At 43.9% G+C, this 13,988-nt stretch overlaps 1 protein-coding gene across 1 annotated transcript; it reads right to left on the bottom strand.

Moving 5' to 3' along the window:
- Positions 1-960: 960 nt before the first annotated feature.
- On the bottom strand, positions 961-13,612 carry FBXL3 (F-box and leucine rich repeat protein 3). Its single transcript, XM_077297220.1, has 5 exons — positions 13,237-13,612; positions 8,464-8,833; positions 8,106-8,228; positions 6,625-6,796; positions 961-2,014 (listed from the first exon to the last, which is right to left on the bottom strand). Exons 2-5 carry the CDS (start codon positions 8,830-8,832, stop codon positions 1,371-1,373), a joined length of 1,308 nt encoding a protein of 435 aa, XP_077153335.1. The 5' UTR covers position 8,833; positions 13,237-13,612; the 3' UTR covers positions 961-1,370.
- Positions 13,613-13,988: the final 376 nt, after the last annotated feature.

The raw sequence follows: 13,988 nt of genomic DNA, 5'->3' as shown, positions 1-13,988 counted from the left end.
ACACTTGTCAAACATACTGTTTGACAAGTGTGACCATCTTTTTACTATAGATGCAGCTTATGCAGCATCTATAGTAAAAGATAGAATGTTTAAAAATAATAAAAAAAATAAAAAAAATGCTTATACTCACCCGCAGACAGCTGATATCCTCACCGGCGTCCGTTCCGTATAGATGGTGTGCGCGCGCAGGACCTTCCATGACGTCGCGGTCACATGACCGGTCTCGACCAATCACAGGACGGTCACAAGACCGTGACGTCATCGCAGGTCCTCCACCGCACATCAGCTACAGGAACCGAAGCGGCAGCATGCAGCTGAGAGGCGGGAAGACATCGAGGGTGAGTATATGACTATTTTTTATTTTAATTCTTTATTTTTGACCAATTATATGGTGCCCAGTGCGTGGAGGAGAGTCTCCTCTCCTCCACCCTGGGTACCAACCGCACATAATCTGCTTACTTCCCGCATGGTGTGCACAGCCCCGTGCGGGAAGTAAGCAGATCAATGGACCCCTAGGTGTGCGGAATCCCCGCAATTCCGCATTTTTAATGAACATGTTGCTTTTTTTTCCGCGATGCGATTTTTTCGCGGAAAAAATCACAACATTTGCACAAAAAATGCGGAATACACTGTAAATAATAGGAGGCATATGTTAGCGTTTTTTTCGCGTTTTTATCACGTTTTTTATAGCGAAAAAACGCGAAAAAAACGCTAAAAATCCTGAACGTGTGCACATGGCCTTACACTGTCCTTTGATTAAAGATAACCAAAAGATAGAAAGAAAAACAGCAACAGCTCAAAATGTGACTAAAATCTAAAAACAAATAGAAAGACAAATCTACAGCGTAAATGGATTTCTTGCAGCCCTTGACTGAATCAAAAACAAAACACAGAATTCTGTCAGAATAAAACACTCATACATGCACCAATATTCATCATGTAATAAGTAAAAGATGGAAATGACAAGCAAGCAGGGTCTGTTTATTGAGTACATAAAAATAAAAAAGCTTTGCCAGTGGCAAAACACACCCCAAATCAGATCCCGGCAAATATAAAATTTGTACATTTGCAATCTTTATACTGAAAACTTAAAATGATTAAGTGTGGAACAGAGCAAATCATCTCCAGCTCCATTTCCACACTATCGGAATCTCTTACATAAGAACGTAGATAAAACCAAATGCAGCAATGGTCCCTAGTTATTCCAAACTATAACGTGACCTTAATAAATTAGCTCCTGCACAAGTATTAAATAAAGCAAAAACAAAAGAAAGAAAACTGCAGATTCGTTTATTAGCTTGTCATGCAGATGTACTGAAGATATAAGGTGCTCTTCCATATAACCACTGGTAGTACACCAGCGTCAGATCCTACCAAGTGGGCATCATATCTGGAAACCAGACTCTGCCAAGATGCTTTGAAACTTCCCAATGAATTTGCTCTAAGTTATACTTCTGGTCAGGGATCAACACTTCCTCCATAATAGAAAGCTGGGACAAGCGACCACCACACATCTTTACAAACTCTACAAACGCAGAGCAGGAGACTTCACACTCCCCAAGTCCGATGGCCGTCAGGCTCTTGCATCGCTCTGCAATACGAATCAGCTCTTCATCAAGAGGTCGAAGTCCATTAGCACAAACTACCAGCTCCACAAGCCGAGGACATGTCATGCCAACACGACCAAGCACTTCCTTGCTCACAGATCTCCCGAAGTACAGGTGTGTTGCCGGTGTTTCATAGCGGAAAAAAGGATCAAACTCCTCCTCATAAAGGAAAAAGTACATGACCAGGTTCACCTTAGGAGAATGCTTGATTAGGGCATCCCAACTGCTTTTCTGAATGGTGTGAAAGTGTGTTTGTCCTGGGTTCTCGCTGACAACATCGATACGGAGGTGTTCCAGTCGCACATGTTTTTCAGAAGACAATGCAAGGAGCAGCTCATCACTCAGTAAATAGTAGTTCAAAGCCAATTCCCGCAGACCATGGCACTGATCCGCTACACATAAAACGCCTGGAAAAAAAAAATTACAAATTAACGTTTGCATCTAAGGCTTTGTTCACATTTTGAATTTAGCTGCATCCACTGGAAGTATTCTTTGACCTATACCTCATACAGAAGTCTCCAAGGTATGTCACTGTGAGTCAACGCGTGAGATGTAAAAACAGTACCATGTGACAGTACCTAAGTATATTTAAAGTGGATTTCCACTGACTATAAGAGAGTATGCAATACAAGTATGTTGACTCTTAACCTCATCAGACTGAAAGGGCTGAAGGACATGTGATCTGCAGACGAAGCCTGGCTTCGCCCTGTCACACATATTAGCAGTTCACTGCCTCTAGTTAATCATAAGCAATGCACATAGTGACCGGCAGGGAAAATAGAGGTATGAGAGGTCCATCTATCGCAGCTGAGAAGTCCCATTATCAAGACTAAAATGTGAAATATGAACCCATACCATTAGACGAGGGAAAACATGTTGGGATGGAAATCAGAAGACGGATCACGATAAATACTTTCTAAACATTACTTATGTCTTATCTTTGGTCTTCACTTTTGTTTTTAATTATTTTTGTGATCTACAGATGAAGCCTGGCTTGGCCCTGTCACGTTAGCAGTTCACTGGCTCTAGTTAATCATAAGCAATGCACATAGTGACCGGCAGGCTTCCGTTCCCAGGGATGCATTGCGCGAAGGACCTGGGATGATGTTGCGGTCACGCGACCGTGACGTCACAAAGGTCCTTCGCGCAAAGCATCAATGGGAACGGAAGCCACCGCGTGCACCGCTGAGGAGATCGGGGGCCGTCGGAAGGTGAGAATAACCATTTTTTTATTATTTTTAACATTAGATCTTTTTACTATTGATGCTGCATAGGCAGCATCAATAGTGAAAAGTTGGTCACACATATACATACATATATACACACACACACACACCCTTGAGCACAGTTGAATTGTTACTGATCTGGAGTCATTGTACAATAGCAACTCTGGGTAAACCTGAACATGCAGGTCTGAAATTCTTTTCTGAGGGTATGCTCACTGCTCACTGTATCTAACTTGGGCTTGGCCACTGAGCTTGTGCAATAGATTCACATGTGTGGTCGAGGGGCTATACATGATTACAATATGGACATTGTCTGATTAGGGTATGAATATTTAAAGCACTCGTAAACATCTATAGTCTACCTGATGGCCCTAGAGTATCCTTCTAGAATTGAAGGAACATATCTCATACTAGAGTCTAGGGGCAATGGAAGGCCATTGGGCCTGTGCAATGTATCTCCTGTTGTGATTCTAAAGGACTATACAGAAACAGAATTCTGATCTGGTCAAAAAATAGCGTTCATAGCACTTACTGTTCATCGCTATTATATGAGATATATGTGAATCACTCACCAATGTTGTATGACTAATTCAAAGAGAACAGTCAAACCGCACCCTACAATCACATTGTCTCTATGGACATCAGGGCGCACGTCCTCACCAGGGGGTCCATCCCGGATAAAATGTCCAAAACCAAACTGAAGAAAGGGACAGCGCCACACCGGATAGTGACAAAGGTCTTCGGACCGAAACGTTGCCGCAGGGGGCAGAATAAAATGTGAGCTGCTTTTTTCACTATCCGGTGTGGCGCTGTCCCTTTCTTCAGTTTAATGTTGTATGACTGACATACTGAGAGAGTCTTTGACAAGATTATGCTTATGAACACCAAACACAAGTTATTTTAAATACAGACCAAGGAAAGATGTAAAACCACAGTTTGTTGAACAAACCATAAAAACAAGTCGCAAATTGACATGATGTATTATACAGGGTGGGCCATTTATATGGATACACCTAAATAAAATGGGAATGGTTGGTGATATCCACTTCCTGTTTGTGGCACATTAGTATATACCCTTGGATGAAGCATTCCTATGCGAAACGTGCGTCAGGTGTGGTGGACGCTAAACCAGCAATAATTACAAGGTAATGAATAAATATTTTCTCTATTAGGCATCTTTTTTACCTATGCCCATGTTCTGCTAATCTTCCATCTGGTAGCCATATATAGTGGCATATAGTGTGTTATAAGTGCTTTTAACATTTTTTTACTTTCAATATATACCCACTATTAATCATTCAGTTTTTATACTGTGGTATGTTATCCGACATATATATATATTGATTACCTATACCTTCTAAGCATAATGTTATATATTACAGGGCACATGGTGTTATTATTTGCCAGTTAACAACAATTTATGTTTTTAAGCTGCTGATACTTCGTCCTTGCCGTTTTTGTTTAACTAATTATATTATACATGGTTCGGGCTTCTCACCAATTCGCCTCATCTGTGGTATTTTTCACTTTTAATTACATCATGTCAATTGGTGACTTGTTTCTACGGATTGTTCAATAAACTGGTTTTATATCTTTCCTTGGTCTGTATCTAAGGTAATTTTTTTTTCTCATTGTGCCATTTTCCGATCTGATTAAATCATTTTATATTTTGTTAGATCGGACATTTCTGAACGCAGTGATACTAAATACTGTATATACTCAAGTATAAGCCGAGGCACCTACTTTTGCCACAGAAAACTGGGTAAGCTTATTGACCTTAGTATGCATTATCCTCTCATCCCTGTCCTGCTATGCGTGGCTTCCCCCGTTGCTGTCGTGGTATGCATGCCTCCCTGTCCCTGCCCTGTCTGCATGCCTCCCCTGTCCCTGTATGCATGCCTCCCCTGTCCCTGTCTGCATGCCTCCTCCGTTCAGTCCCTGTAATGCATGCCTCCCCCGTTCAGTCCCTGTAACTCATGCCTCCCCCTTCCCTGTCCTGGTATGAATGCCTCCCCCGTTCCGTCCCTATATGAATGCCTCCTTCCTTCCTGTATGCATGCCTCCCCCTTCCCTGTCCTGGTATGAATGCCTCCCCCGTTTGGTCCCTGTATGCATGCCTCCTCCATTCCGTCCCTGTATGCATGCCTCCTCCATTCCGTCCCTGTATGCATGCCTCCCACGTTCCGTCCCTGTATGAATGCCTCCCACGTTCCGTCCCTGTATGAATGCCTCCTCCGTTCCGTCCCGGTATGCATGCCTCCCCTGTTCCATCCCTGTATGCATGCCTCCTTATCCCCTATCCTTCCTTTGTTTTGTTTTCACTAGGAAAAATGCACACATCATACTCACCTACCTGCGCGTCCTGGGTGCTCGCACTACATCTTGTTCCGGCTGTCGGCGCCTGCCTGCAGCTCTTCCTGTGCTCAGCGGTCCTGTGGTCCCGCTCATTAAGGTGATGAATATGCGCTCCACGCCTATTGGAGTGGAGACGCATCCATATTCATCACCTTAATGAGTGGTACCACGTGACTGCTGAGTACAAAGCTGCAGGCAGGCGCCGGCGGCCGGAACGAGATGCAGTGCCAGCACCCAGGGCACGATAGGAGAGTATGATGTGTGCGCCGGCTCCTGGCACCCGCTGCTCCAGCGCCCATCCTCCCTCGCCGGCTTTCTGTACCGTGACTCGTGTATAAGCCGAGGGGGGCGTTTTCAGCACAAAAAAAAAAAATGTGCTGAAAAACTCGGCTTATACACGAGTATATACGGTATATATTTTTTATTAAATATTTTTTATTCTTTTTTGGTATTATTTTTAATGGGGCAAAAAGGGGGGCGATTTGAACTTGTGTTTTGATTTTTTTCTTTAACTTTACTAGTAGTGCATCAACACTGCTATGATAGTAGAAATCATAATCTCATATGAACACTGGCAACAGACTGGCGTTCACAGGAGGATCGTGATGACATGCACAGGAGTCATCAGCAGACCCCCGGCTGTCATGACAAACCAATGGTGCCCTGCAATCACGTGATAGGTGAGCCGTTGGGTGGGATCAATGACGAGCTTCTGGCCAGTGGATGTTAAATGCTCACATCTTTCCTCGCACATGATGGACAATTTGATCCACACATGTCTGTTAGCCAGTTAAATGCTGTCAATCTGTTAACTGGTTAACAGCCGTGGGTGGATCTTAGATCCACTGGCGGCTGTAAGGCCGGGTGCACACGATCCTGAAGCAGCAGCGCATGTTTGCTGCGTCAAAAGTGCTGTTGTCTATTGAACGCAGGTGAATCTGCATGTGTTCACTGAACTGTACGGATTCACCGCATCCAATACATTCTATTGGTGAAATTTCTCTTGCGGAGACTTTCGTCTCTGCAAGAGAAATTGACTTGCTGTGGTCAGGAGAGACGCGCCGCATGTCCGTCTCCACGGGTGAGCCGCAGGCGTCTCTGGACACATAGTGGGAATGGGGTTTCTTGAAATCCCATCCACTGTACTGTAAAATCTGGCTGCTGCAGGTTGGATGCTGCAAAGGTACGCAGCGTCCAACCCACAGCATTTACTGATCGTGTACACATACCTTTAGAGGCACTTGATGGCTGATTAAATCAGCCATCAAGTGTGGCGAAGGATGCGGGCTCAGTGTGCGAGCCTGCATCAAAGGCAGCGGCACGTGTGATGACATAAATATACGTCGTCGGTCATGAAGGGTTTAATGTCTCCATCTAATGAAAACCCAAGTTAAGTTCTGCAAAGTTTTCTTCAACTAACGTCTACAATGTGTTACCTGCAGGAGAAACATGTGGACAACTGCTCATTTTCAGAAGCTTCAGTGTGTCACTGTTATTGGCCACCAGCACTTTCAGAGATGGATCATCAACCGGAGTGTCATCAATTTTCAGCGACGACAGCGACTTTGAGTTGACAAATACAACAGTAAGTGCAGATATGAAGTGCGACTACAAAACAAAAGTGAAATGCATTATTTCCGTTCAGTGGGCTGTCTTCTTCAAAAGTGTTGGAGTCACTTGCAGACACAGCTATTATTCTTAGGCCTCATTCAGACGTTCGTTTTTTGTCACATGTAAAAATCGTGTTTTCATCATCATCATAATACATCAGATTTTCAACAGCATTTGGCCATCTAGTCCATTTTTGTCATTAGTTGTTTACTTGTATGTCAAAACAAAAAAATTACAAATCTTCTCCTACCAACTGCAATGTTAAAACTAAAAAACAGTTCATGGTGCCATCCATGGTTTTCATGGACCCATAAACTTGATGGGTGGTTTTGATTCTTGCCTCAGATAAAAATTGGAAGTGTGTATGTGATTTTATTTCTGGACACGGTCCACAAAAAAACAAACCAAAGAAAAAACAAAAAAAAAAACACGTGAACAGTGCCCAATAAGGCTTAGCAGCAAATAACACCTAAGACATGTACATGAAAAATGGACGTCTGAATGAGGCCTTATATTATGGTTCCAAGAAACACACAGCCAAAAGCATGTCACAATCTGTAACAAGACACACATTTTTGACAGCGTTATGTGCCTGCCGGTTCACCACAGGTTTAATCATTACTACAGCGGCCCTGCGCTTAGTAACCCGATGTTTACCCTGGTTACCCGGGGACTTCGGCATCGTTGGTCGCTGGAGAGCTGTCTGTGTGACAGCTCTCCAGCGATCAAACAGCGACGCTGCAGCGATCAGCATCGTTGTCTGTATCGCTGCAGCGTCGCTTAGTGTGAAGGTACCTTCAGAGTTGAACAACATTTTACTAGATAAAGATAAAATCAGTGGTCTTCTATATAGCCTTGCTGGAACTGACAGTAACTTCAAGCAATCCATCAGCCATATTTACTTTTCGTAAAGCCTTTAAAAATAGTTTCACATCACATAGTTGATCTCTTTCCAGGATTAAAAATGAATAAAAATGGCTGTGCACCTTAGACAGTGGTCATCTAAATGACAGCCATTTCTCTCTTCCCCCTAAAAACACATGGTCAGGTACGAATGAGTTATCAATAGGGGAAAATCTCGGAAATCCAATGTGTCAGATTATTCTTTCGCCTGACCTTTTTCATCTGGGAAAAGTTGGAACAGTCCCCAATTACATAAGATTACTAGCCAGTTTTGCTGAAATCATCTGTATTGGCAGGCGATAATCTCATGTGTAGGGGCACCTCCTGACTGTAGTATACTTACACTTGCCAGATATTTTTTCAAGGATTTCCCTAGACACTTATGAAATACTGAAACCTTTACCTTTGGTAAATCCATAAAGCTTGGTCGAGCAGTTGAAATAAGTCCGAGTGTTTTTAAAGAGCAATTTACAAGTTGTGAAAGGATGTCACATGCAGCTTCTGCCGATTCCTTACTACTATCAACCTGAAAAAAGGAAACGATAAATCACACACACACCATGAAAAATGCCTACACAGGACAAAGAAGTACCAACTTGTGTTTGTGTACTAAGGTAAATTAGCTTCTCTACAGACTTCACGTGTTTGCATATTAATAACACGGAAGAAAAAATTATGAAAGAAGTTGTCCACTCCTACGATAGTGATAAGCTCTCCTTAGAATCTGTCATCATTATACATGTACATTAAATATTTGTTACCTTGAAGCTGACATACTGTAGGTGATTTGAGTGCCTCTTAATGATCTGTTTGATCAGGTCAGGATGTGTTGCCTTTAGGTAAGATGTAGCCGGCTGATTAAGCTCAAACTCAAAGCATCTCCACAGGTCAGGCATGTGAAACACATGATTCCAGTTTCTGCACACTTGTGAAGCATACGCACGATCCAAAAGAGGCAAATACTGAAAAATCTGCAGAATGATGTCTGGAAGTAGATTACCCCAGTCGTAAACCTTGGATGGCTTGGTGGATTCTTCTTCTGTATTTGCTTTTGACTTTTTTGACAACTCGCCCAACTCTCCATCTGACAACCCAGTGCTGGTGTCACTGGCCATTTTACCTCTTTTCATCCTGCATATAAAAACATGATACATTAGAGAGCTGGAGATCAGAATAGTGACAATGCAGATTATGGTCTATATGAGAGGAATGTGGATGGCATACTCAAAAGCCATAAGAGTGCAGCATAGAGCTAATGTATAACCTAGCAAGCAGGACCATACCCATCTTCATGGTCTCTTCTTGCCATCATTGAGCTATTGATAGACAAAAATGTCTCTCTTTCCATTTGACATGAAAGCCTATTCCTTCATGTATGGGAAGGCCCCTTTACCCCAAATAACTTCCTCACCATCTCATTATTAACAATGACATTAGTTACAAAAAAACGAGTCAAACAAAGCAGAAAATGAAATTATATATCGCACATAAAACAAGACTGCATAGTTCGGATTATGAGAACAGGGCTGTTACTTTGGTAATATGAACCGTTTGTAACGTGCTTCACATTGAAAAGTATTGCTAATCATACTGCGAGAGATCTGCATTGGTAAATGACTAAATAAAGGCCTTGTATTTCCCATCTTTGTGTAGTAGAAATAGCAATGTGCCTGCCTGTTAGAGAAGCATAGAGCTGCCTGCTGTGGGCTGCCTGAGCTGCATGCAGATGCCCACTGTCAGATTCCCACCAATCTTCTAATGATGACCAGTCATACATATAGACCATCAGTTATTTTACAACCCTTTAAAGCTTATTCTTTTATGCCTATACTACAAATATGTTTTCTAAGGCCTTTTTTCAGAAAGTAGTTAATCTTAATCCCTGTTGTCATATGCCAACTACCTGTTAGGCTACCTGCCCTACTGTAACACATAGCACAACCCTTACTCCTCACGTGACAGATGAAATCATCTCCCAACTATTTATTTAGCTGATAATTACACGGGAAAACAGGAAGCCCTGTAATATCTAGGTCCGCACCCAACATACAAACTCACATTTTTTTTTTGTTTTATACATTTTCAAAGGAGGTTTCCATTTTCAGAAGTTATGATCAGCCGAGGCTGGCCTCAGTGTCCCACTGCTCCTGGGAATGAAGGTGACCCACTGCCGGTGAAGCTTTGCCTGTCTTCCACACCAATTGGCTGTGGGCTCTGGTGTGCATGGACAATAATGAGGACATGTAGTGCTACACAAGCATTGTTTCTCCTTTATTCCAGAGGTCACAAGAAGAGATGGGCGATCCCGAACAGTAGGTGTTCGGTATGGACGCCAAAACTTTACTGTTTGGTTTCGCTACGGACACCGAACACGGATTTCACCAGGAAGTTTGTGTTACTGTTTGGGTTCGGCTGCCCAACCACCGGCTGCTTGTCACTCTGTTACGATAGGATGATTTCACCGCCGGTCAGAGAGCCGTGGTTCCCACGCTGTCAAAAGCTGTGATTGGAGTTATACAGTTTACCTCTGGTCACTGGGTGTCAGCTGATAGGACTACTGCTCCCATAATCCCACGCCTACTGCCGCTAATAACGGCGAGAGCAGGAGCAGCTGATGGGAGTATTCATTGGCTGGCTCCTGCGCTGTAAATAAATAATAATAAAAAAAATGGTGTGATTTCCCCTGTATTTTTGATAACCAGCCAGGCAAAAATCACAGCAGGTGGCTGCAACCCACAGTTGTCAGCAAGGCTGGTTATCAAGAATAGAGGGGTCCAGGCTGAGGACCACTGGTGACTAAACTAATGTGAGCATAGCCTCAGTGTCCAGCAGTGACGTCATTGAGGCTGCGCTCGCATTAGTTCAGTCACAAGTGGTTCTCAGCCTGGACAGTCGCATCTTGGCACCGTCCAGGTTTAAAACGGTTTATCCCCCAGACATGGACTACGGCGTGGGACAGAACGACTGAGAGGTGAGAGATATTGTTTTTTATTTTTGTTTTCTTACAGGAGAGCGAGGGCTTCAGTGGAATTAGGCGTTAGGTGAGTATAACTGTGTTTGTTATTTTTAAATAAAAATGGAAAAGTGTGTTTTGTTTTATTTCTAATACAGGACTTTATTTTGGCTGTGTCTTTATTTGTTATATAACTATAGGATTAGTAATGGAAAGGTGTTTTATAGACGCCTCTCCATTACTATTCCGTGGGCTTGATGTCACCGGACAATACAAAGGTGACATCAACCCAAAAATATGAACCCCACTTGCCACCACTACAGGGCAAGAGGCAAGAGCCAGGCAAAGCGCCAGAATTGGCACATCTAATAGATATAACTTTTCTGGGCAGCTGTGGGCTGCTATATTTAAGCCAGGGAGGGCCGGTATCCATGGCACCATACCAGCCTGACAATACCAGCCCCCAGCTGTCTGCTTTAGCAAGGCTGGTTGTCAAAAATGGGGGGGACCCCACTCGTTTTTTTTTTAAATTATTTAAAAATATGGCATGGGGACCCTCTATTCTTGATAACCAGCCTTGCTGAAGCTGACAGCTGGCCACCATATAAAAGATTTATTTTGTCATGTTATGGGCCATAAAAGGAAAAAACAAATAGTGACTCTGCAGGGTTAGCAAGTCTAAATGGATTATACTATTTGTTGGGGTCCTTTTGGTGGAAGGAATAATGTATCCTTATGTCAAAAAAGTAATGTATGTCTAAAAATAAAATATAAGACAACCTATTAATAATGTTTCATTGGTGCCATCCTATTCACCTGTACCATTCCTATACGTGAAGAAGGACACATACTGAGACAAGGAAGCCTGGCATTTTGGTTTGCTCCAATAACTGTGTACAATAAAATAAATGTATGAAGCATTGTCTTCTGGAATGGGCTGCTATGCTGCTCGGGTCTACAGTCTTTTCCAGTTAATGTATTTACAGACATATAAAATCCAGAAGAATAGTGCTTAGCTAAATGGCTAACTACTCACTGGAAAATATAGGAGGTCAAAAGGCTAAACAGGACACCCCGATGCCGGAACGTGACTTCAGTCACTGAATTGTAAACATCTGATGTCAGTTACCACAAGGAAGTCAAACACTGTCAGTAATATCAGCCAGCAAATGATTAAACCAACACTACAGTCCGCAGTCTCCTCTGCCCAGCAAAGATCAGCGATTGCTGGAAAACAGAAAACGTTGGACTGCACTTGGATGACATCAGAATGCCATCCGATTTGCACAGACAGGATGGAGAAACTTCTATTTTTTAATACTTCACATCTGAGAAAAATGGATCCCACTCTGGTCAGAGTATGATTACCATAATCGGACAGATTTTCTCTGATGGAGAAAGTACAGTCATCTGCACCTGCCCAAGTATGATGGACGAGACTCACCGATTATTGTCATTAGTCAGAACTACTAATGCATATAACAGTGGCGCCACACCTATCCCAGTGCCAAGTCAGTACATAGGAGCATAGCAGATGTTCTGCAATGACACAGGTAAAAGAAGGGTGATCTACTGACCCCTGGCATGCCTGCAGCACTGTGCCTACTGGTAATCCTATCCTCCATGTGACATATATACATGGCCAGAGCCGCCTGTGTGGTGTAGAGTGGGTCACATAGTGCTCTGTATACATATATACATGGCCAGAGCCGCCTGTGTGGTGTAGAGCGGGTCACATAGTGCTCTGTATACATATATACATGGCCAGAGCCGCCTGTGTGGTGTAGAGCGGGTCACGACTCCAGTGTAGCGGGGTCACATAGTGCTCTGTATACATATATACATGGCCAGAGCCGCCTGTGTGGTGTAGAGCGGGTCACATAGTGCTCTGTATACATATATACATGGCCAGAGCCGCCTGTGTGGTGTAGAGAGGGTCACATAGTGCTCTGTATACATATATACATGGCCAGAGCCGCTAGTGTGGTGTAAAGTGGGTCACATAGTGCTCTGTATACATATATACATGGCCAGAGCCGCCTGTGTGGTGTAGAGTGGGTCACATAGTGCTCTGTATACATATATACATGGCCAGAGCCGCTAGTGTGGTGTAAAGTGGGTCACATGACTCCAGTGCATCGGGGTCACACAGTGCTCTGTATACATATATACATGGCCAGAGCCGCCTGTGTGGTGTAGAGAGGGTCACATGACTCCAGTGTAGCAGGGTCACATAGTGTTCTGTATATGTATATATATATATATATATATATATATATATATATATATATATATATACACACACACACATGGCCAGAGCAGCCTGTGTATAGTGTATGTATACAAAGCACTCTGACCCTGCTACACCGGAGTCACGTGACCAGCTGTACACTACACAGGCGGCCATGTATACAGAGCACTATCTGACCCTGCCAGAAGAGGGCGCCTGCTACATGGGAGTCACGTGACCCGCTCTACACTACACATCAGGCTCAGGGGAAAAGGGCATCACAGATCCCAACACAAACAGCAGCGATAAAGCACCACGTGATGTCTTCACTGTGGGTGGGCTAGAAGTTACCTTAGTTGAGGGTCAGGTTTTCGACTGGTCGCTGTATGTGGTGGTCTTCTGCTGGTCGCATTAACCCGGGACCGCCGTATTGTAGCTCAGCTCCCCGTCACCACTCAGCCCGCCCCCGGCACTCATTAGACAACCAGGCCCTTGCCGCTCACGCCGGCGTTAGAGGACAAACAAAGTAGAGAGCGCCGCGTCCTGGTGACCAGCTCCTTCTCTATGGCGCTTGTTTCCAGCGTCCGAGTATTATTATTGTTATTGCTGCTGCGTCTGTCAAGATGGCGGCGGTGATGCGCGCTCCCTCATGAGATGGCTGCGACTGTCGGAGGGTGAGGCGGACACGCGCGTGTGGGGTGTGACCCATAGGGAGGGAGAGGAGAGGCGAGCGCTGCAGGTGTAAATGGCCGGGGATAGTAATAGTGTGTGATACCTGGTATACTGTGCCGTGTATATGGCCGGGGATAGTAATAGTGTGTGATACCTGGTATACTGTGCCGTGTATATGGCCGGGGCTAGTAATAGTGTGTGATACCTGGTATACTGTGCCGTGTATATGGCCGGGGATAGTAATAGTGTGTGATACCTGGTATACTGTGCCGTGTATATGGCCGGGGCTAGTAATAGTGTGTGATACCTGGTATACTGCGCCGTGTATATGGCCGGGGATAGTAATAGTGTGTGATACCTGGTATACTGTGCCGTGTACATGGCCGGGGCTAGTAATAGTGTGTGATACCTGGTATACTGTGCCGTGTAAA

The sequence above is a fragment of the Ranitomeya variabilis genome, chromosome 3, assembly GCF_051348905.1.
Source record: "Ranitomeya variabilis isolate aRanVar5 chromosome 3, aRanVar5.hap1, whole genome shotgun sequence".
Classification (NCBI taxonomy): Eukaryota; Metazoa; Chordata; class Amphibia; order Anura; family Dendrobatidae; genus Ranitomeya; species Ranitomeya variabilis.
This window is presented reverse-complemented; position numbering and strand designations above follow the sequence as displayed.